The 24320-nt window shown below is 45.8% G+C and overlaps 1 protein-coding gene across 4 annotated transcripts in view; it reads right to left on the bottom strand.

Annotated features, from left to right (window-relative positions):
* The window catches only part of LOC141107544 (class I histocompatibility antigen, F10 alpha chain-like), a 154532-nt gene that overhangs the window by 14364 nt on the left and 115848 nt on the right, over positions 1–24320 (bottom strand). For 3 of the 4 annotated variants that reach the window (XR_012235927.1, XM_073598354.1, XM_073598353.1), the window contains exons 7-8: positions 5359–5457; positions 3852–3884 (exon numbers count right to left, since the gene is read on the bottom strand). Coding sequence is in view for 3 of the 4 variants with exons in the window: in XM_073598354.1 (XP_073454455.1) it covers positions 3862–3884; positions 5359–5457 (122 nt within the window). In the remaining variant the exon portion in view is untranslated. The remainder of the gene's footprint in view (positions 1–3851; positions 3885–5358; positions 5458–24320) is intronic. The other variant, XM_073598355.1, reaches the window with a different exon arrangement.

Here is a 24320-nt window from a genome sequence, read left to right as displayed (position 1 = left end):
GACTAGGCTAGGTGTATATGGGCCCAGGATAGCATGCTGTGAAGGTTAGTGAAGGCAAATATGCATGAAGGACTACAAACAAACTTTAAAAACTTCCAGCATGCATGAGGATAAAGGGGACATTCACAGTATATTACAATCATGGTAATTAGGGAATGATGAAAGAAATACAATACCATTAGCAAACATTAAATACATAGAATGTGATGTTAAAGGAGAAATCTTACCTTTATATAGTCCTTCTGCGGGACCTGGATGATGGCAGAACAGGGCTCTGGGATAATGATCCCCAGAGCCTGGGGAGAAATGCCTGTCGAGAACTTGAGGTCCTGAAGGCTTCTCCCAGTCGCCAAGTACTGCAACGTGGCGACTAGCCTCTGCTCTGGAGTGATGGCTTGCCGCACGCAGGTATCCTGCCTGCTGATATAAGGGGTTAGCAAAGCCAACAGATGGTGAAAAACGGGGTCTGTCATTCTGAGAAAGTTCCTAAAATCATTAGGGTTATTCTCCTGGATCTCCCGCAGCAAAGGCATGTGAGAGAATTGGTCACGCTGGAGCAACCAATTTTTCGATCCATGAACTCCTCCCCACCCTGTTCATGGACTGGGCTTGTGTCAAAGCAAGAAGCACAACACAAAGCCCCTGCACATCAAGAACTCTACGACGAGCCCATACTCGCAACATGGCCTCAAAACGGTCAGCTGGTCAGAACGAATGAAACAGAAAGCACTGAAAAACAGCAAGGCCTGAAAGAACAAGCTGAAAATCAGAAACGAGCGGACAAGAACGCACTGGAAATCAAATACGGTACTATAAATAGCATGCAATGACAAACAAATGCGAACCGACTACACACACTGAAAACCAGATACAAACCCACAAGCACAAACTGAAAAGAAGCCACGATCTGAAGCACGAGTCTGAAAAGGGCGAATCGTCTCTAACCAAACTTCTACTAACACAAGATAAACACGAGATTAGCAGGAGCCCAAAGGGTGGTGCACTTGTTACTGAACTTCCTTTTTATAGTCCCATCGTACATGGTGTACGTGACTGCGTTCTTGGTGGTCGGAATTTGTTGTGATCGTGTGTATGCAAGACAAACTTGAGCGGAATTCCGTCGGAAAAAACATCCAGGGCTTTTCCGACGAAAATTCAGATCATGTGTACGCGGCATCATGGGTTCTTAAGTCTTTACCATGGGTTACATGTATGTGCTCAGGTGATTGGACAAAAAAAAGGCTGCCAGATATACCAATATAACCCTGCCCACTACCAGACAGCCTCAGGATTGTAGCAAGCATAGGGAGATCAAAATAACAGGGAGCGGACCTGTGTCCTGTACTGTACTCCAAGAAATGGAGTTTACATAGGATCTATTGTTTTTATCATGGGATGTCCCAAACACCCACAGGTCCAGGCAGGGCCACCATCAAGGGGGTACAGCCATTACAACTGTAAGGGGCCTCGGGGCCCGCCTGGGCCAGAAGAAGGCCGGACGGGTGAAGGGAAGCCGTGCTGTGCATTACAGAAATTATCTCACAGCGTGTGCTCTCTGTGGCATTGAGCTCAGACATTAAGCTCTTTACTGCCACCTCTGGCTACTATGTGCATGTGCACCCCTCGTGTACTGGGTTTTTTTGTGTCAGCAACATGTCAGCTTTGTGAAAACGAGCTGGGACCAGGTAGGAAGAAATGCTTTACAAGTATGGGCTGTGACGGAAAGGGAGGGGGGGCTGTATGTGTACAGGGAGGGGACAGAGCCTTGTGTGTTTACAGACTTGTGTATGTGTGGGGCTGACATTATATATATATATATATACACACACACATACACACACACACACACACACACACACAAACACACACAGGTGTGTGTGGGGGGCTGGTCTGGCATATATACAGGCAATGGCGATGAGCCCATTAAGGGTGCACAGGCGCTGCCCCCTCCTTCCAGGCACTCACCTCTATGTATCATGGATAGATTCATGTGTTGCATTGCATGAATCTATCCATGGCCCCTGTAACCACCCCCTATTCAGGCGTCTGGCCCCTTTTTGGGCACCAGGCACCTGAATTACAGCGGCGGGGGTGTATTATTGAAGCACCTGATTAGAGCCATAGGCTCCAATAGGCTTCAAAAAAGGAGAACTGTGAGCGCAGAGCATTGTGCTCACAGTTCACCCAGGTGTGTTAGAACAGCGAATGAATATTCACTATTCTAACACTGAACTGCCTTTCCGCTAATCAGGAAGCGCAGGTTTGTTACCCGTCACCTGATTGGCTAAAACGCCAGGCACTGTGATTGGAAGCCTATCAGGAGGAAGAAAGGAGACGCATAGAGGACACAGCTTGCCACCATCACCCGTTGCACCACCGAGATAGGGTAAGTCCCGGGCAGACAGCGGGCGGGGGGTCACAGTGTTAACATTTAAATAGGCACAGTGGAGGCATTTGCTGGGCACAGGGGCTGCATTTGATGGGCACAGTGGTGGTGTTTGATGGGCACAGTGGTGGTGTTTGATGGGCACAGTGGCAACATTTGATGGGCACATTAGCAACATTTGATGGGCACAGTAGCAACAATTGATGGGCACAGTGGCTGCAATTGATGGGCACAGTGACTGCGTTTGATGGGCACAGTGACTGCGTTTGATGGGCACAGTGACTGCGTTTGATGGGCACAGTGACTGCGTTTGATGGGCACAGTGGCTGCGTTTGATGGGTACAGTGGCTGCATTTGATGGGCACAGTGGCTGCATTTGATGGGCACAGTGGCTGCATTTGATGGGCACAGTGGTTGTGTTTGATGGGCACAGTGGCTGCGTTTGATGGGCACAGTGAGGCTGCAATTTATGGGTTTTTTTCAGAATTTTTGAGCTTGTTTGCACCCCCCAAAAAATGTTGAGCACCAGCCGCCACTGTATACAGGTGTGTGTGAGGGGGACTGACATACATACAGGTGTGAGGGAGGATGACATATATACAGGTGTGTGTGGGGGGCTGACAAATATACAGGTGTGTGTGGGGGGCTGACAAATATACAGGTGTGAGGGGGCTGACAAATATACAGGTGTGAGGGGGCTGACATATATACAGGTATGAGGGGGGCTGACAAATATACAGGTGTGAGGTGGGCTGACATATATACAAGTGTGAGGGGGGCTGACATATATAAAGCTGTGAGGGGGGCTGACATATATACAAGTGTGTGTGGGGGGCTAGCATATATACAGGTGTGTGCAGGGCAAACATATATACAGGTGTGTGGGGGGGGCTGACATATATACAGGTGTGTGGGGGGCTGACATATATACAGGTGTGTGGGGGGGCTGACATATATACAGATGTGTGGGGGGGCTGACATATATACAGGTGTGTGGGGGGGCTGACATATATACAGGTATGAGGAAGGCTGGCATTAATACAGGATTGAGGATGGGCTGAGTACGTACAGGTGAGGTGGCCGGTGTGCGGATTCGGTAGGATGGTCTGTGGGCAAGCCCTGGGAAATGTTGGTGGTCGGGCTCGTGGGGGGTGGGGGGGCAGGCCTAAAGCTGTGTAAGGGGCCCAAAAATTTTTGATGGCTGGTCACAATAAGTGAAGAAGAGCCAAACTCATCCCTAAACAAAAATGGCCCAGGACCACTTTCCCTTCTTTCTGTAATTTGTGAGAGGCATTGGGGTGTATGGAAAGCAATAATACCAATAATGAGGAGGTTGTCAGTGCCGTCTGGATTACATTGTTCATCAGACTTAGAGGATCCTTAGAAAATTCTACATAAAGATTACAGTCTACAAATCATAACAATATACAATATTACACAGAAGAATACAGCAAACATTACTCACTGTTGGTGCTTTAGTAGCCTGTCTTGTTCTTCTCTGAAATATGAAGACATGGAGTTAGGAACCCAAAAAAAAAAAATTCAACCCATAAACTATATTTTGAATATTTTCAACCAGACAACATCACAGATGAAAATTAGAATTGTAGAATGGAATGCACAAATTGACGTAAACACAATCATCTTTGTTTTGTTCATTTTGTACATGGGGCAGTCATATTTGTCTATTAGATATGCCGGCTCTGCTTTCTGATTTGCTCTGCTACATGATGGTTGGGCTTTACTAAATTGGATGCTTTGGACAAAACTGCAGAAATCCCAGGAGCTGTTTAATCTCTTGCTGACCAGCTGCTGCCATTATAGAGCGGCAGGTGAGCTCTCCTGTGCGAAACACCATAGCTGTACTGTGGCTCGCGCTGGTGCAGTTGCTCGTGCACGCTGCTGTAGAAGTGTGTCAGTGGGTCAAGCGGACTTGATGTCTGCCGGCGACCCGCGATCGCCTAGTACAGAGGCAGAACAGGGATTTGCCTTTGTAAACAAGGTGATTCCACGTTCTGACAGGAGACATGACAAGAGGTCTTCTGTTCCCAGTGACCGGGAACAAATATCTCTGTCATGTCCCTGGTAGCCCATCCCACCTACAGTTAAATCACACCTAGGGAACACAGTTAACCCCTTGATTGCCCCCTAGTGTAACCCCTTCCCTGCCAGTGTCATTTTTACATTGATCAGTGCATTTTTAAAACACTGATCAATGTAATAATGTCACTGGTCCCCAAAAAGTGTCATTTGGGGTCAAATTTTTCTGCCACAATGTCGCAGTCCCACTAAAAATCGCAGATCGCTGCCATTACTAGTAAAAACTATTTTAAAAAGTCCCTAAATCGCAAACCAATTAATATACGCTTATTGCGATTATTTTTACCAAAAATATGTAGAAGAATATATATCGGCCTAAACTGATGAATACATTTGTTTTTTATATATATTTTTTAGATATGTATTATAGCAAAAAGTAAAAAAAAAAATGTTTTTTTCAAAATTGTCGCTCTTTGTTTATAGCGCAAAAAATAAAAACTGCAGAGGCGATCAAATACCACCAAAAGAAAGCTCTATTTGTGGGGAAAAAAAAGGACATCAATTTTATTTGGGTACAATGTCGCACGACCGCGCAATTGTCAGTTAAAGCAGTGCAGTGCCGTATCGCAAAAAGTAGCCTGGTCACGAAGGGGGGTAAATCTTCCGGAGGTCAGGTGGTTAATGAAGAACTTCAGGAATTGCAGCAGTTTTAAAAGTCCGATGGCTTATAAGGGGCTAGTTCCAACAAAGTGAATGCCACAACGTGGACTTCTCTCTTTGATTTACGGTTTGTATTTTTACTGAGCACTAGGAGTAGTACAGCTATCTCTATACTTTCTACACTCAGATATAGAATCAGAAGAGTTGCATACAGACACTGCCTGGTATTAGTGTGCTAATAAAAATTATTATTCCCGAATCCTTATACTTACTTATCCAACAAACAACTGCGATAACAACAGCAAGAAGAACGATGATTCCAATAACAGCACCAATGATCACTCCGAGTAAGAGTCGATTGCCTTTTGGATCTGACAGAGATAAACATAAAGAGAATATGAGATGAGGTATTAAAGTGGAAGTCCAGTCAAAAATGACATTTTTCCTATTAATAGTATGTTAAATATCTTTATCTTTTATATTATTCATTTTCTAGCTGATTGTGTCGCTTAGAAAGTCTAATCTAAGCCAGACAATCAGTTACTTTCTGTTCTTCACTGACAACTCTATCTCCCATTATCTGAACTTGCTAAGCTGACTTTCACTTCCTGAAAAGGTTGTCGGTAGTTCTTAGACAGGCATGCCTAGACCACACAGCCCCACCCCCATCCCTCCTATCCTTCACAGAACATGATCTCCTGTCTTCATAGCCTCGTTTGGCCAGCATCTCCTGAAGAAAGAGAGAGAGAGAGAGAGAGAGAGAGAGAGACTTTTGAAGTATGTTCTGCTCACTCCTCATGGTTCCAGCAGCACATAATACACACACACTGTTTGTTAGAGACTGTAATATAGATTACAATGCAACATGCTGCAGATTTTCTATAGTGTACAACCACGTGGTTGTTTCTGCATGGCACTGTGATGGGCACTGTGTGCATGGTGTGGCACTGTGATGGGCACTGTGTGCATGGTGTGGCACTGTGATGGGCACTGTGTACCTGGTGTGGCACTGTGATGGGCACTGTGTGCATGGTGTGTCACATGCCCAGCTGCTGTGAACCACAGAGGGGGGAAAGAAATGTCACGTGACTGGCGAGATATATGAAAGAAATGGGGTACAAAGGAACATTTTTGAAAGTTTGGAAGTATACAGATCGATTTCTATTGCTCATTACATGTGAGTAATGAGTTTCAGGCTCCCTTTCCACTAGTGCAACTTGTCATGCGAATATGGACACAAAGTCACATGACAAGTCACAGCCAATTGATTTCAATACAACCCGTTCCCATCTATGTGACTTTTAAAATCTGCGACTTTGAAAACGTGCCTGCAATACTTTGATGCAACTTTGATCCAGAGAGTGTAAAGTTGGATCAAAGCCCCACTCAAAGTCGCACTCTAAATCGCACAACTTTGGAGTTGCGCTAGTGGAAATGTAGCCTAAGGCTAGATTTCGACTTTGATGCGACTTTGAGTGCAACTTTGATCCAACTTTACACTCTCTAGATCAAAGTCACATAAATGTAGTGCAGGTACCTTTTTAAAGTCACTGATTTTCAAAGTTGCATAGATGGAAATGGGAGTCACTGAAATCAATGGGCTGTGACTTGTCATGCGACTTTATATGTCCAAAAACACGTGACAAGTTGCACTTGTGGAAACTGAGCCTTAATCAAAGTTTCCACTATTGCTACCCCAAAGTCGCACGATTTGGAGTGCAACTTTGATCCAACTTTACACTCTCTGGATCAAAGTCACATCAAAGTAGTGCAGGTACCTTTTCAAAGTCGCATAGATGGAAACGGGTGTCATTGAAATCAATGGGCTGTGACTTGTCATGCAACTTTGTGACACCAAAGGGGCATGACAAGTTTCACTAGTGGAAACATAGACTCAAAGGGGTTGTAAACACTCACGTTTTTTCACCTTAACCACTTTAGCCCCGGACCATTATGCTGCCTAAGGACCAGAGAACTTTTTCCAATTTGGCACTGTGTCGCTTTAACTGCTAATTGCGCGGTCATGCAATGCTGTACCCAAACGAAATTTGCGTCCTTTTCTTTCCACAAATAGAGCTTTCTTTTGATGGTATTTGATCACCTCTGCCGTTTTTATTTTTTGCGCTATAAACGGAAAAAGACCGAAAATTTTGAAAAAAAAATGATATTTTCTAATTTTTTTTATAAAAAAAATCCAATAAACTCAATTTTAGTCATACATTTAGGCCAAAATGTATTCGGCCACATGTCTTTGGTAAAAAAAATGTCAATAAGTGTATATTTATTGGTTTGCGCAAAAGTTATAGCGTCTACAATCTAGGGTACATATTCTGGAATTTACACAGCTTTTAGTTTATGACTGCCTATGTCATTTCCTGAGGTGCTAAAATTGGCAGGGCAGTACAAAACCCCCCCAAATGACCCCATTTTGGAAAGTAGACACCCAAGGAAATTGCTGAGAGGCATGTTGAGCCCATTGAATATTTATTTTTTTGTCCCAAGTGATTGAATAATGATAAAAAAAAAAAAATTACAAAAAGTTGTCACTAAATGATATATTGCTCACACAGGCCATGGGCATATGTGGAATTGCACCCCAAATACATTTAGCTGCTTCTCCTGAGTATGGGGATACCACATGTGTGGGACTTTTTGGGAGCCTAGCTGCGTACGGGGCCCGAAAACCAACCACCGCCTTCAGGATTTCTAAGGGTGTAAATTTTTGATTTCACTCTTCACTGCCTATCACAGTTTCGAAGGCCATGAAATGCCCAGGTGGCACAAACCCCCCCCAAATGACCCCATTTTGGAAAGTAGACACCCCAAGCTATTTGCTGAGAGGCATGGTGAGTATTTTGCAGCTCTCATTTGTTTTTGAAAATGAAGAAAGACAAGAAAAAACTTTTTTTTTTTCTTTTTTCAATTTTCAAAACTTTGTGACAAAAAGTGAGGTCTGCAAAACACTCACTGTACCTCTCAGCAAATAGCTTGGGGTGTCTACTTTCCAAAATGGGGTCATTTGGGGGGGTTTTGTGCCACCTGGGCATTCCATGGCCTCCGAAACTGTCAGGCAGTGAAGAGTGAAATCAAAAATTTACACCCTTAGAAAGCCTGAAGGCAGTGCTTGGTTTTCGGGGTCCCGTACGCGACTAGGCTCCCAAAAAGTCCCACACATGTGGTATCCCCATACTCAGGAGAAGCCACAGAATGTATTTTGGGGTGTAATTTCACATATTCCCATGGCATGTTTGAGCAATATATCATTTAGTGACAACTTTGTGCAAAAAAAAAATAAAAAATTTGCCTCTTTCCCGCAACTTGTGTCACAATATAAAATATTCCATGGACTCGACATGCCTCTCAGCAAATAGCTTGGGGTGTCTTCTCTCCAAAATGGGGTCATTTGGGGGGGGTTTGAACTGTCCTGGCATTTTATGCACAACATTTAGAAGCTTATGTCACACATCACCCACTCTTCTAACCACTTGAAGACAAAGCCCTTTCTGACACTTTTTGTTTACATGAAAAAAATATTTTTTTTGCAAGAAAATTACTTTAAACCCCCAAACATTATATATTTTTTTAAAGCAAATGCCCTACAGATTAAAATGGTGGGTGTTTCATTTTTTTTCACACAGTATTTGCGCAGCAATTTTTCAAACGTATTTTTTTGGGAAAAAACTCACTTTTTAAAATTTTAATGCACTAAAACACACTATATTGCCCAAATGTTTGATGAAATAAAAAAGATGATCTTAGGCCGAGTACATGGATACCAAACATGACATGCTTTAAAATTGCGCACAAACGTGCAGTGGCGACAAACTAAATACATTTTTAAAAGCCTTTAAAAGCCTTTACAGGTTGCCACTGTAGATTTACAGAAAAGGTCTACTGCTAAAATTACTGCCCTCGATCTGACCTTCGCGGTGATACCTCACATGCATGGTGCAATTGCTGTTTACATTTGACACCTGACCGACGCTTGCGTTCGCCTTTGCGCGAGAGCAGGGGGGGGGACAGGGGGTGTTTTTTTTTGTTTTTGTTTTTTTTTTATTATTTTTTTACTTTTTTATCTTATTTTTAAACTGTTCCTTTCATTTTTTTTTCTAATCATTTTTATTGTTATCTCAGGGAATGTAAATATCCCCTATGATAGCAATAGGTAGTGACAGGTACTCTTTTTTGAAAAAATTGGGGTCTATTAGACCCTAGATCTCTCCTCTGCCCTCAAAGCATCTGACCACACCAAGATCGGTGTGATAAAATATATAGCTTCCGGTTTCTTAGGCCATAGAGATGTTTGGTGCCACTCTGTTCTCTGATCAGCTCTATGGTCAGCTGACTGAATCACCGGCTGCATTCTCAGGTTCCCTGTTGAGACAGGAGAGCCAGAGAAAAACACGGAAGATGGTGGGGGGGGGGGGAATTCCCTCCTACAGCTTGTAAAAGCAGTTTAGAGGCTAATTAGCTGCTACAATTGCTTTTACATGAAAGCCGACCGCTGGCTGAAAAGAATGATACCAAGATGACACCTAAACCTGCAGGCATCATTCTGGTATAATCACTCAAAGTCGTGAATGGCTAACCTGAAGACAAAAAAATGGTTAACAATAAAGCACAGTAAACGGTAAAGTATAAAAAATTGCATACCTGAAAAGCAAACATGATAAAACATAATAACAATAAAACATTGCAGAATAGAATACAGTAAAAAAGAGCAGAACAATAGAGAGAGAGAGAACAATAAAACGACAACTTTTTTTTATTTTATATATTTTATAACTGTAACCGGTTCCAGGTTCGGGTCTCTCAAAATGCGATGGCATCTTGGGAGACCCTGTGAAAGTGTGTCCTAGTCTGTGCAATGCTGTACCCTACGCTAATACTCAACTAGTGAATGGTAGCTTTCAAAACATTCACCAATGCAAAGACCAGGATTGTCAGGACAGGAGGGACAATAATAGCGGGTGTCACGCCTATATCCGCGCTTGCTGCAGACACATCTTTTTTGGGGGGGTTTGTTGGGTAGGGGTACTCGGGAGGACATAAAGAAAATGCCTCTCATACAGCCAACTGCATTTGGTTGGGGATGTGAATGGGGGAATTACGGGCGCTGCAGAAGTGGTGGGTTCCCAATTAGGATTGGCGAATGCAGCAGGAAGGGCACTATGGGCACGACAGGCCTGTTTGTCTTCTTCTTGGTGGCAGCAGGACACTACTTGTGCTTGCCACCTCACCAGCTTGAACTGCACTTATGGGACTCGCCACATCACCAAGTGTTAATGCAGTGCTGATTTGACTACAACCGGGGTGTACTAGGCCGCTGGTGCTTGCCAGTTCACCAAAACGCTACCAAAAAAACTGTTAGTAGGGATGAGCTTCATGTGCGACTCGAACATCGTCTGTTCGCCCGTTCGCCGAATTGCGAATGATATGGGCCGTTCGCGCCAAATTCGTGTGGCGCGTCACGGCCCATAATTCACTGCGGCATCGCAGTGCATTGCTGGCTGATGATTGGCCAAGCATGCACTATGACCCATATGCTTGGCCAATCACAGCGCCGTCAGTAGAGAGCTGTAATTGGCCAAAGCCAGGGTGGCTTTGGCCAATTATGGCTCAGGGGGTTTAGAACACGCCCCACACTATATAAGGCCGCCTGCACGGCGGCCCTGTGTAGTGTGTGTTCCGGCGTTGAAAGAGAGATAGATAGACAGAGAGACAGTGTCATTTCATTTGAGTTAGCTAGATTGGGCAGGACAATCAGTGAGTTAGCTGCACTTACAGTGTATTGTGTATATATATATATGCATCCCAGGTGTTGCATATATATATATATATATATATATATATACACACTGTATTCAGTTTAGCTAGCTCTGTTCCTGTTATCTTCTTACTGACAGGCAGGCTTGTCTTGTTATAGTATTTACAGCTACCTGAAGAAAATTGCTGGTGTTCTTTTGATCCTATTAGTACCACAGTCAGGCAGCTAGACTATTTACAGTTAGTGCAGTGCGTCCTGCTCACAGTGTTCATCTAAAACTACAAGTTAGTGCGGTGCGTCCTGCTCACAGTGTTCAGCTAAAACTACAAGTTAGTGGGGTGCGTCCTGCTCACAGTGTTCAGCTAAAACTACAAGTTAGTGCGGTGCGTCCTGCTCAGTGTTCAGCTAAAACTACAAGTTAGTGCGGTGCGTCCTGCTCACAGTGTTCAGCTAAAACTACAAGTTAGTGTAGTGGGACCTCTGCACAGTGTTCATCTAAAGCTACAAGTTAGTGCGGTGCGTCCTGCTCACAGTGTTCAGCTAAAACTACAAGTTAGTGTGGTGCGTCCTGCTCACAGTGTTCAGCTAAAACTACAAGTTAGTGGGGTGCGTCCTGCTCACAGTGTTCAGCTAAAACTACAAGTTAGTGCGGTGCGTCCTGCTCAGTGTTCAGCTAAAACTACAAGTTAGTGCGGTGCGTCCTGCTCACAGTGTTCAGCTAAAACTACAAGTTAGTGTAGTGGGACCTCTGCACAGTGTTCATCTAAAGCTACAAGTTAGTGCGGTGCGTCCTGCTCACAGTGTTTAGCTAAAACTACAAGTTAGTGGGGTGCGTCCTGCTCACAGTGTTCAGCTAAAACTACAAGTTAGTGCGGTGCGTCCTGCTCACAGTGTTCAGCTAAAACTACAAGTTAGTGTGGTGCGTCCTGCTCACAGTGTTCAGCTAAAACTACAAGTTAGTGGGGTGCATCCTGCTCACAGTGTTCAGCTAAAACTACAAGTTAGTGCAGTGCGTCCTGCTCACAGTGTTCAGCTAAAACTACAAGTTAGTGGGGTGCGTCCTGCTCACAGTGTTCAGCTAAAACTACAAGTTAGTGTAGTGAGACCAATGCACAGTGTTCATCTAAAGCTACAAGTTAGTGCAGTGCGTCCTGCTCACAGTGTTTAGCTAAAACTACAAGTTAGTGCGGTGCGTCCTGCTCACAGTGTTCAGCTAAAAGTACAAGTTAGTGGGGTGCGTCCTGCTCACAGTGTTCAGCTAAAACTACAAGTTAGTGTAGTGAGACCTCTGCACAGTGTTCATCTAAAGCTACAAGTTAGTGCAGTGCGTCCTGCTCACAGTGTTCAGCTAAAACTACAAGTTAGTGGGGTGCGTCCTGCTCACAGTGTTCAGCTAAAACTACAAGTTAGTGCGGTGCATCCTGCTCACAGTGTTCAGCTAAAACTACAAGTTAATGTAGTGAGACCTCTGCACAGTGTTCATATAAAGCTACAAGTTAGTGTAGTGTGTCCTGCTCACAGTGTTCAGCTAAACCTACAAGTTAGTGCGGTGCGTCCTGCTCACAGTGTTCAGCTAAAACTACAAGTTAGTGTGGTGCGTCCACCTCACAGTGTTCAGCTAAACCTACAAGTTAGTGTAGTGAGACCTCTGCACAGTGTTCATCTAAAGCTACAAGTTAGTGCAGTGCGTCCTGCTCACAGTGTTCAGCTAAAACTACAAGTTAGTGCTGCGCGTCCTGCTCACAGTGTTCAGCTAAAACTACAAGTTAGTGCTGTGCGTCCTGCTCACAGTGTTCAGCTAAAACTACAAGTTAGTGTGGTGTGTCCTCCTCACAGTGTTCATCTAAACCTACAAGTTATTTTTTTGCGAGCTCTGCACAGTGTTCAGCTAAAGTTACCTGTAGAAGGTTGGTGGTGTTTTCCTGATCCTATAACTACCGCAGGCAGCTAAAAAAGCTACAAGTTAGTTTTTTGCGAGCTCTGCACGGTGTTCAGCTAAAGCTACCTGTAGAAGGTTGGTGTAGAAGTTTAGTGCAGCTACAGGCCATTAGTATGTCTGGAAGGCCAAGAAGGAGAGGCAGACAGTCACAAGCCAATAAGAGAGGGCAAGCAGGCTCTGTGTCTAGTGCTGGTCGTGGAGACAGTGCATCCTCATCAGCACGTGGCTGTGGGACACGCTTGGCCTTTTTTTCAGCAGCTGGCCATGTTGAGCCGCAACATGCAGAAGACTTGGTCGAGTGGATGACCAAGCCGTCCTCATCCTCCTCATCCTCTCTCACCCATGCCCAGGGTACTTTGTCTGGCAAAGCAGCGGCCTCTTCCCTCGGCTCAATGTCATCAGTGACTCCTTCCCTAGCACCACCATGTCCTCCTGAGGAGTCCCTCAAACTGTTTGACCACAGTGTTGGGTACATGCTCCAGGAGGATGTCCAGCGTTTGGAAGGCTAAGCGTTTGGAATACTAAGCTCGATGAAGGCAGTAACATGAGCACGGACAGAGGGGGTGCCCAAGAAGGACAGCAATCTGGCAGTCATGCTCCCCCTGCTGCAGCATACTGCCAGGTTTGCTCCAGTGATAAGGAGGGAGGGGATGATGAGGTCACTGACTCAACGTGGGTGCCTGATAGGAGAGAAAAGGAGGAGGAGGAGGAGGCGGCACATCACCAACGAGGCAGGATGCCCTCCAGGGGCCAGCCTAAGGGCAGCACATTGACTGCATCACACCCCAAAGCTCCACATGTGCAGGGCGCTGCAGTCTCTGCGCGTTATTCAAAAAGTTCATTGGTGTGGGCCTTTTTTGAGACGAGTGCATCAGATCACACCGCTGCTATTTGCAACATATGTCTCAAGCGTATCTCGCGTGGCCAAAACATCTCCCGCTTGGGTACCACATGCTTGACCATACATATGTTGACCTGCTATGCAGTTCGTTGGCAAGCGTATTTAAAAGACCCACACCAAAGAACAAAGAGGACCTCTCCTTGCTCCTCATCAGCTGAGATCTCCAACCCCACTATACCTTCAGTCCTCTCTGAGACCTGCACTGAGAGGAATGAAGGTGTAGAATTAGGTGTGTCACAGCCAAGTACTTGTGGGCAATCTGCTTTTGGTACACCGACGTCAGATTGTACCAGGCAAATTTCCCTGCCCCAGCTGCTGCACCGCCGAAAGAAGTTTGCTCCCAGCCATCCACATGCCCAGCGGTTGAATGCTAGCTTGGCAAAATTGCTAGCACTTCAACTGCTGCCTTTTCAGTTGGTAGACTGCCCCCTTCCGTGAGTTTGTGGAATGTGCGGTTCCTCAGTGGCAGGTACCCAAATGCCACTTTTTCTCACGGTAGGCGATTCCGGCTCTCTACCGGCATGTGGAAGGCAATGTCCATGCCTCGCTGGACAGGGCGGTCAGTGGTAAGGTGCATATTACCGCTGACTCATGGTCCAGCAGGCATGGACAGGGATGTTACCTAAGTTTCATGGCGCATTGGGTGACTCTGCTGGCACCTGGGAAGGATGCAGGACGAGGTGCAGTAGTGTTGGAGGTTGTTCCGCCACCACGCCTCCAAAATGCTAATGATTGTGACACACCTCTCTCCTCCACCCCACCTCTTCTTCTTCCTCCATGGCCTCTTCCTGTGCTTTGTCCTCGGAACCAGTGGTGCTCCGTAGCCGTTCAAGGGGCTACGCAAGTACGCAGGCCAAAAGATGCCATGCGGTGCTTGAGCTGGTGTGCCTGGGGGACAGGAGCCACACTGGGACAGAGGTTCTGTCAGCTCTGCAGGGGCAGGTTCAGAGGTGGTTGACGCCACGCCAACTTAAGGCAGGAATGGTGGTTTGCGACAATGGCACCAACCTCCTCTCTGCCCTCCGACAGGGACAAATGACCCATGTGCCCTGTTTGGCTCACGTCCTTAACTTGGTGGTGCAGCGGTTCTTGGGCAGGTACCCGGGCTTACATGATGTCCTGAGGCAGGCCAGGAAAGTCTGTGTGCATTTCCGCTGGTCATATAATGCCAGTGCTCAGCTGGCGGACCTCCAAAAGGAGTTTAACCTGCCCAAGAACCGCCTAATCTGTGACATGCCCACCAGGTGGAACTCAACGTTGGCCATGCTGCAGCAGCTGCACACGCAGCAGAGGGCTATCAATTAGTACCTGTGCGACTATGGCACCAGGACAGGGTCAGGGGAGCTTGTTTTTTTTTCCCCACGCCAGTGGGCCATGATCAGGGATGCATGCACTGTCCTGTCACCATTTTAGGAGGCCACGAGGATGGTGAGCAGTGACAGTGCATGCATCAGTGACACTGTCCCCCTTATCCACCTGTTGGAGCACACGCTGCGTGGAATAATGGACAGGACACTTGAGGCAGAACAGAGGCAAGAAGAGGAGGACTTCCTTAGCTCTCAAGGCCCCCTTTATCCAGACAGTGTTCCTGCGTGCCCGCCGATCACACAGGAAGAGGAGGAGGAGGAGGAGGAGGAAGATTGTGTCAGTATGGAGGTGGAGCCTGGCACTCAGCATCAGTCTTTAAGGGATCAGTCCCAAGAAACTCATGGACTTGTACGTGGCTGGGAGGAGGTGGCTGCGGACCATGTCGTCCTTAGTGACCCAGAGGACTCCGGACCGTATGCCTCAGCAAACCTACGCTGCATGGCCTCCCTGATCCTGCAAAGCCTGCGTAAGGATCCTCGTATTCGTGGTATCAAGAAGGACCAATACTGTCTGGCAACCCTCCTTGATCCACGTTACAAGGGTAAGGTTGCAGACCTTATCTTGCCATCGCAGAGGATGAAACATCTTCGGGAGGCCTTGCAAAAAAGGTCTGTGCAATGCGTTCCCAGAGACTGGGAGGTTACAAACCCCTGTTTCTGGACAACGTGTTGCTGAGGCTTCGGTCAGTCAAAGAAGGAGCGGTGGAGAAGGTGGCCGTCTGACCGATGCGTTCAGACAATTTTTTGGTCCGCAGCCCCAAGGTATGATCAGTTCCAGCAACCATCGCCAGTGTCTGTTTTACATGGTGCAGGAATACCTAGGGGCAAGATCTGACTTGGACACCTTTCCCACTGAGAATCCTCTGGGTTACTGGGTCTTGAGGATGGATCACTGGCCAGAGCTTGCACAGTATGCAATTGAGCTACTGGCCTGTCCTGCATCCAGCGTTCTTTCGGAACACACATTCAGTGCTGCTGGAGGCGTGGTAACCGATCACAGGGTGCGTCTGTCCACCGACTCGGTCGATCGACTGACCTTCATAAAAATGAATCAGTCTTGGATCACCACCAGCTACCAAACACCTGATGCTGATGTAACCAAATAATTTTTTTTGAAATCTCAGATCCCTTCAAAGACTGCCTATGCTGATGCTGAGTGACTATCCCTGAGTAATTATCCTCTTCCTCCTCAATGATCATGCTGATAGCTTGTAAGAACATTTTTGGTTCTGGGCACCACCACCAGTGCCTAAGGCCCAATTTTTCAGCCCCTGTTTAACATGGGCGTGTAATTACAATTTTTGATGCAATACTTTGCAGCAGGGCTCGTTTCAGCGTTACAGCTAGAGTATCTGTAAGGGGTTGCAGTGTTGTGGCACCAGCACCAGTGCCTAAGGCCCAATTTTTCAGCCCTTGTTTAACAGGGGCGTGTAATTACAATTTTTGATGCAATACTTTGCAGCAGGGCTCATTTCTGTGTTCCAACTAGAGTATCTGTGAGGGGTTGCAGTGTTGTGGCACCAGCACCAGTGCCTAAGGCCCAATTTTTTAGCCCCTGTTCAACAGGGGCATGTAATTACAATTCTTGATCCTATATTTCACAGCAGGGCCTATTTCTGCACCCACCAAGAGCGAGTGAGGACTTACAGTGTTGTGGCACCAGCACCACCACCACCAAAGGCCCAATTTTTCTGCCCTTGTTCAACGGGGGCATGTAATTACAATTCTTGATCTAATATTTCACAGCAGGGCCCATTTCTGCACCCACCAAGAGCGAGTGAGGACTTACAGTGTTGTGGCACCAGCACCACCACCACCACCAAAGGCCCAATTTTTCTGCCCTTGTTCAACAGGGGCATGTAATTACAATTCTTGATCTAATATTTCACAGCAGGGCCCTGTGAGGGCTTACAGTGTTGTGGCCACAACAACACCTAAGGCCCAAATTTCTGCTGAGTATATAGGGCAGGCCCCTACTTTCAAACATCTAACTTACAAACAACTCCTACTTGCAAACGGAAGGAGACAACAGGAAGTGAGATGAAATCTACCCCTAGGAAGGGAAATTCTCTCCTGTAAGAGTTAACTACTTGCCGACCGCCTAACGACAATATACGTCGGCAGAATCACGTACCCATACGTGATCTGCCTCCCGTGGGCGGGGGGTCCGATCGGACCCCCCCGGTGCCAGCGGCGGTCAGCATTTGTCTGGGAGCATTGAGAGGCGAGGGGGAGGCCATCCGATCGTGGCCTCCCCCCTCGCGATCGCTCCCAGCCAATGGGAATCCTCCCCTGCCTGTGTGTAGTACACACAGGCAGAGGATGTGATGTCATCTCTCCTCGGCTCGGCAGTTTCCGTTCCGGCGTCGAGGAGAGAAGACATGTGAGTGCACAACACACACACACAGTAGAACATGCCAGGCACATATTACACCCCCGACCCCCCCCCCCGATCACCCCTCCCCCCTCCCTGTCACACTGACACCAAGCAGTATTTTTTTTTTTCTGATTACTGCATGGTGTCAGTTTGTGACAGTTAGAAGTGGTAGGGCAGTGAGTGTTAGCCCCCTTTAGGTCTAGGATATCCCCCTACCCCCCTAATAAAGTTTTAACCCCTTGATCACCCCCTGTCGCCAGTGTCACTAAGCGATCATTTTTCCGATCACTGTATTAGTGTCGCTGGTGACGCTAGTTAGGGAGGTAAAAATTTAGGTTCGCCGTCAACGTTTTATAGTGTCAGGGACCCCCATATACTATCTAATAAATGTTTTAACCCCTTGATTGCCCCCTAGTCAACCCTTTCACCACTGATCACCGTATAACCGTTACGGTTGACGCTGGTTAGTTCGCTTATTTTTTATAGTGTCAGGGCACCCGCCGTTTATTACCGAATAAAGGTTTAGCCCCCTGATCGCCCGGCGGTGATATGCGTCGCCCCAGGCAGCGTCAGATTAGCGCCAGTACCGCTAACACCCACGCAGGCAGCATACGCCTCCCTTAGTGGTATAGTATCTGAACGGATCAATATCTGATCCGATCAGATCTATACTAGCGTCCCCAGCAGTTTAGGGTTCCCAAAAACGCAGTGTTAGCGGGATCAGCCCAGATACCTGCTAGCACCTGCATTTTTCCCCTCCGCCCAGCCCGGCCCAGCCCACCCAAGTGCAGTATCGATCGATCACTGTCACTTACAAAACACTAAACGCGTAACTGCAGCGTTCGCAGAGTCAGGCCTGATCCCTGCAATCGCTAACAGTTTTCTTGGTAGCGTTTTGGTGAACTGGCAAGCACCAGCCTCAGGCAGCGTCAGATTAGCGCCAGTACCGCTAACACCCACGCACACACCGTACACCTCCCTTAGCGGTATAGTATCTGATCGGATCAATATCTGATCTGATCAGATCTATAGTAGCGTCCCCAGCAGTTTAGGGTTCCCACAAACGCAGTGTTAGCGGGATCAGCCCAGATACCTGCTAGCACCTGCGTTTTGCCCCTCCGCCTGGCCCAGCCCAGCCCACCCAAGTGCAGTATCGATCGATCACTGTCACTTACAAAACACTAAACGCATAACTGCAGCATTCGCAGAGTCATGCCTGATCCCTGCGATCGCTAACAGTTTTTTTGGTAGCGTTTTGGTGAACTGGCAAGCACCAGCGGCCTAGTACACCCCGGTCATAGTCAAACCAGCACTGCAGTAACACTTGGTGACGTGGCGAGTCCCATAAGTGCAGTTCAAGCTGGTGAGGTGGCAAGCACATGTAGTGTCCCGCTACCACCAAAAAGACAAACAGGCCCGTCGTGTCCATAATGCCCTTCCTGCTGCATTTGCCAATCCTAATTGGGAACCCACCGCTTCTGCAGCGCCCGTACTTCCCCCATTCACATCCCCAACCAAATGCAGTCGGCTGCATGAGAGGCATTTTCTTTATGTCCTCCTGAGTACCCCTACCCAACGAACCCCCCCAAAAAAGATGTGTCTGCAGCAAGCGCGGATATAGGCGTGACACCCGCCATTATTGTCCCTCCTGTCCTGACAATCCTGGTCTTTGCATTGGTGAATGTTTTGAACGCTACCATGCACTAGTTGAGTATTAGCGTAGGTACAGCATTGCACAAACTAGGCACACTTTCACAGGGTCTCCCAAGATGCCATCGCATTTTGAGAGACCCGAACCTGGAACCGGTTACCGTTATAAAAGTTAGTTACAAAAAAAAAAGTGTAAAAAAAAAAAAAAACCACACAAAAATATAAAATAAAAAAAAATAGTTGTCATTTTATTGTTCTCTCTCTCTCTCTCTATTGCTCTGCTCTTTTTTACTGTATTCTATTCTGCAATGTTTAATTGTTATTATGTTTTATCATGTTTGCTTTTCAGGTATGCAATTTTTTATACTTTACCGTTTACTGTGTTTTATTGTTAACCATTTTTTTGTCTTCAGGTACGCCATTCACGACTTTGAATGGTTATACCAGAATGATGCCTGCAGGTTTAGGTATCATCTTGGTATCATTCTTTTCAGCCAGCGGTCGGCTTTCATGTAAAAGCAATCCTAGCAGCTAATTAGCCTCTAGACTGCTTTTACAAGCAGTGGGAGGGAATGCCCCCCCACCATCTTCCGTGTTTTTCTCTGGCTCTCCTGTCTCAACAGGGAACCTGAGAATGCAGCCGCTGATTCAGCCAGCTGACCATAGAGCTGTTCAGAGACCAGAGTGGCTCCAAACATCTCTATGGCCTAAGAAACCGGAAGCTACGAGCATTTTATGACTTAGATTTCGCCGGATGTAAACAGCGCCATTGGAAAATTGGGAAAGCATTTTATCACACCGATCTTGGTGTGGTCAGATGCTTTGAGGGCAGAGGAGAACTCTAGGGTCTAATAGACCCCAATTTTTTCAAAAAAGAGTACCTGTCACTACCTATTGCTATGATAGGGGATATTTACATTCCCTGAGATAACAATAAAAATGATAAAAAAAAAAGAAAGGAACAGTTTAAAAATAAGATAAAAAAGCAAAAAAATAATAAAGAAAAAAAAAGCACCCCTGTCCCCCCTGCTCTCGCGCTAAGGCGAATGCAAGCGTCGGTCTGGCGTCAAATGTAAACAGCAATTGCACCATGCATGTGAGGTATCACCGCGAAGGTCAGATTGAGGGAAGTAATTTTAGCAGTAGACCTCCTCTGTAAATCTAAAGTGGTAACCTGTAAAGGCTTTTAAAGGCTTTTAAAAATGTATTTAGTTTGTCGCCACTGCACGTTTGTGCACAATTTTAAAGCATGTCATGTTTGGTATCCATGTACTCGGCCTAAGATCATCTTTTTTATTTCATCAAACATTTGGGCAATATAGTGTGTTTTAGTGCATTAAAATTTAAAAAAGTGTGTTTTTTCCCCAAAAAATGTGTGAAAAAAAATGAAACACCCACCATTTTAATCTGTAGGGCATTTGCTTTAAAAAAAATATATAATGTGTGGGGGTTCAAAGTAATTTTCTTGCAAAAAAAATAATTTTTTCATGTAATCAAAAAGTGTCAGAAAGGGCTTTGTCTTCAAGTGGTTAGAAGAGTGGGTGATGTGTGACATAAGCTTCTAAATGTTGTGCATAAAATGCCAGGACAGTTCAAACCCCCCCAAATGACCCCATTTTGGAAAGTAGACACCCCAAGCTATTTGCTGAGAGTCATGTCGAGTCCATGGAATATTTTACATTGTGACAAGTTGCGGGAAAGAGACAATTTTTTTTTCTTTTTTTTTGTGCACAAAGTTGTCACTAAAAGATATATTGCTCAAAAATGCCATGGGAATATGTGAAATTACACCCCAAAATACATTCTGTTGTTTCTCCTGAGTACGGGGATACCACATGTGTGGGACTTTTTGGGAGCCTAGCGGCGCACGGGACCCCGAAAACCAAGCACCGCCTTCAGGCTTTCTAAGGCCGTAAATTTTTGATTTCACTCTTCACTGCCTATCACAGTTTCGGAGGCCATGGAATGCCCAGGTGGCAAACCCCCCCAAATGACCCCATTTTGGAAGGTAGACATCCCAAGCTATTTGCTGAGAGGTATAGTGAGTATTTTGCAGACCTCACTTTTTGTCACAAAGTTTTGAAAATTGAAAAAAAAATTTTTTTTTCTTGTCTTTCTTTATTTTCAAAAACAAATGAGAGCTGCAAAATACTCACCATGCCTCTCAGCAAATAGCTTGGGGTGTCTACTTTCCAAAATGGGGTCATTTGGGGGGGTTTGTGCCACCTGGGCATTCCATGGCCTCCGAAACTGTGATAGTCCCACACATGTGGTATCCCCGTACTCAGGAGAAGTAGCTAAATGTATTTTGGGGTGCAATTCCACATATTCCCATGGCCTGTGTGAGCAATATATCATTTAGTGACAACTTTGTGCAAAAAAAAAAATTGTCACTTTCCCGCAACTTGTGTCAAAATATAAAACATTCCATGGACTCAACATGCCTCAAAGCAAATAGCTTGGGGTGTCTACTTTCCAAAATGGTTTCATTTGGGGGGGTTTTATGCCATCTGGGCATTTTATGGCCTTCAAAACTGTGATAGGTAGTGAGGAGTGAAATCAAAAATGTACGCCCTTAGAAATCCAAAAGGCGGTGATTGGTTTTCAGGGCAGCTAAATGTATTTTGGGCTGCAATTCCACATAGGCCCATGGCCTGTGTGAGCAATATATCATTTAGTAACAACTTTTTGTAATTTTTTTTTTTTTGTCATTATTCAATCACTTGGGACAAAAAAAATGAATATTCAATGGGCTCAACATGCCTCTCAGCAATTTCCTTGGGGTGTCTACTTTCCAAAATGGGGTCATTTGTGGGGGTTTTGTAGTGCCCTGCCATTTTAGCACCTCAAGAAACAACATAGGCAGTCATAAATTAAAGGCTGTGTAAATTCCAGAAAATGTACCCTAGTTTGTAGACGCTATAACTTTTGCGCAAACCAATAAATATACACTTATTGACATTTTTTTTTACCAAAGACATGTGGCCGAATACATTTTGGCCTAAACGTATGACTAAAATTGAGTTTATTGGATTTTTTTTAGAACAAAAAGTAGAAAATATAATTTTTTTTCAAAATTTTCGGTCTTTTTCCGTGTATAGTGCAAAAAATAAAAACGGCAGAGGTGATCAAATACCATTAAAAGAAAGCTCTATTTGTGGGAAGAAAAGGACGCAAATTTCATTTGGGTACAGCATTGCATGACCGCGCAATTAGCAGTTAAAGCGACGCAGTGCCGAATTGTAAAAAGTGCTCTGGTCAGGAAGGGGGTAAATCCTTCCGGGGCTGAAGTGGTTAATATGGGAAAAACATTTCTCCTTTCCACTGATGCTTTCCAATCCTTGTTCCACAAAAAACCCAAAATTTTTAAAAAACATTTGTCATTGGGACAAAAAGTGAGGTGAAATCTTCTGAAGAGGAAGACAGACAGCAAAACAAATGTCACAGGGGTGATAACCCTTCCCTATGTTTTCCAAAAAGCTTAAAAAAGATTTTTTGGCTGGAGCTAAACACGTTAAAAATGTACCCGTTTAAAATTACAAACAGATTCTACTTAACAAACCTACAGTCCCTGTCTTGTTTGCACCGCCTGTATACTGCTGTTCAGAGTATACAGAGCCTTGTGGCCCCACACCTTTCCTTATTTTAATTTGGGTGCGGGGTTCCCCTTAATATCCATACAAGACCCAAAGGGCCTGGTAATGGACTGGGGGGTACCCATGCCGTTTGTCTCACTGATTTTCATCCATATTGCCAGGACCCGACATTACATTAAAGCCGCAAACAGTTTTAAATGAGATTTTTTCCTTTAAAAATGACATTTTGTGCAGGGACTGTTCTAAACACGGGAAACACGTGCCACTTTACAGGCATACTATAGACACAATCCTGTGTGCAGTAAATTGATATGCGCTTACCAGAAGATGTGGACCTCTGCAAAGCAGGGGTCAAACTCACATATATCCCCTCAGGGATGATGGCCTCCAGGATGATAGCACTGGAACGGACCACCTTCCCCGCCTGGGGAACAGACGCCCCGCCCACCGCCTCGCACAGACGCCGCCGCTGGACCCAGGCGAGGCAGTGGGCGGGGCCTCTGTTCCCCGGGCGGTGGTTGTAGAAGACGAGGAGCGGGGAGAGGAACCGCGTGGGACCTGTAGCTGCGACACCCCCCCCAACAGTATCTGCAGCCGGGGCGTTCATGTACTCCACTCCAGCCTCTGCATGCGTCATCCAGGAGATCATTCTGCAGCTAACTCTAAGCTTGTGGGGACACCTTGATCTGGACGTCTATATTCCTTGGGGATCCTTCAGCTGGAAGTTTGATTTCGCCTTTGGATGCCAGGAATCTCTGCCGGTTGTGGTCCGTTCCAGTGCTATCATCCAGGAGGCCATCATCCCTGAGGGGATATATGCGAGTTTGACCCCTGCTTTGCAGAGGTCCACATCTTCTGGTAAGCGCATATCGATTTACTGCACACAGGATCGTATCTCCTCTGGCCATTGAAAGTTTACAGTGCATCTGCTTCAATTGAGCTTTGGGGACTTTTATTATTGAATTATTTGTGTTTTTATTGCGCTGCACTTACCTTGTCTTTTATATTACTGTCCAGGCATTTTGTGATTACCTGTAGTGTTCAGCTTGCAATCGGGGGTGGGATTTTAGTTGTTTGCACTGATTGACACTTTCTCATATAGAATACTATAGACACACCCCAGGTACGATATTTAAAGGAATATTTAATTTATTTTTTTTTTACTTTAAGCATCATTAAAATCACTGCTCCCGAAAAAACGGCCGTTTTTAAAAGTTTTTTTTGCATTGTTACATGTCCCCTGGGGCAGGACCCGGGTCCCCAAACCCTTTTTAGGACAATACCATGCAAATTAGCCTTTAAAATGAGCACTTTTGATTTCGAACGTTCGAGTCCCATTGAAGTCAATGGGGTTCTAACATTCGTGCGAATTTTCGGTCCGTTCGCAAGGTTCTGGTGCGAACCGAACCGGGGGGAGTTCGGCTCATCCCTAACTGTTAGCGATCGCAGGGATCAGGCCTGACTCTGCGAACGCTGGAGTTATGAGTTTAGTGTTTTGTAAGTGACAGTGATCGATCGATACTGCACTTGGGTGGGCTGGGCTGGGCCGGGCGGAGGGGAAAAACGCAGGTGCTAGCAGGTATCTGGGCTGATCCCGCTATCACTGCATTTTTGAGAACCTTAAACTGCTGGGGACG

This window comes from Aquarana catesbeiana, linkage group LG09 (genome assembly GCF_042186555.1).
Source record: "Aquarana catesbeiana isolate 2022-GZ linkage group LG09, ASM4218655v1, whole genome shotgun sequence".
In the NCBI taxonomy this organism is placed as follows: domain Eukaryota; kingdom Metazoa; phylum Chordata; class Amphibia; order Anura; family Ranidae; genus Aquarana; species Aquarana catesbeiana.
Note: the sequence above shows the minus strand (reverse complement) of the source record. Positions and strands in the feature narration are given on the sequence as shown.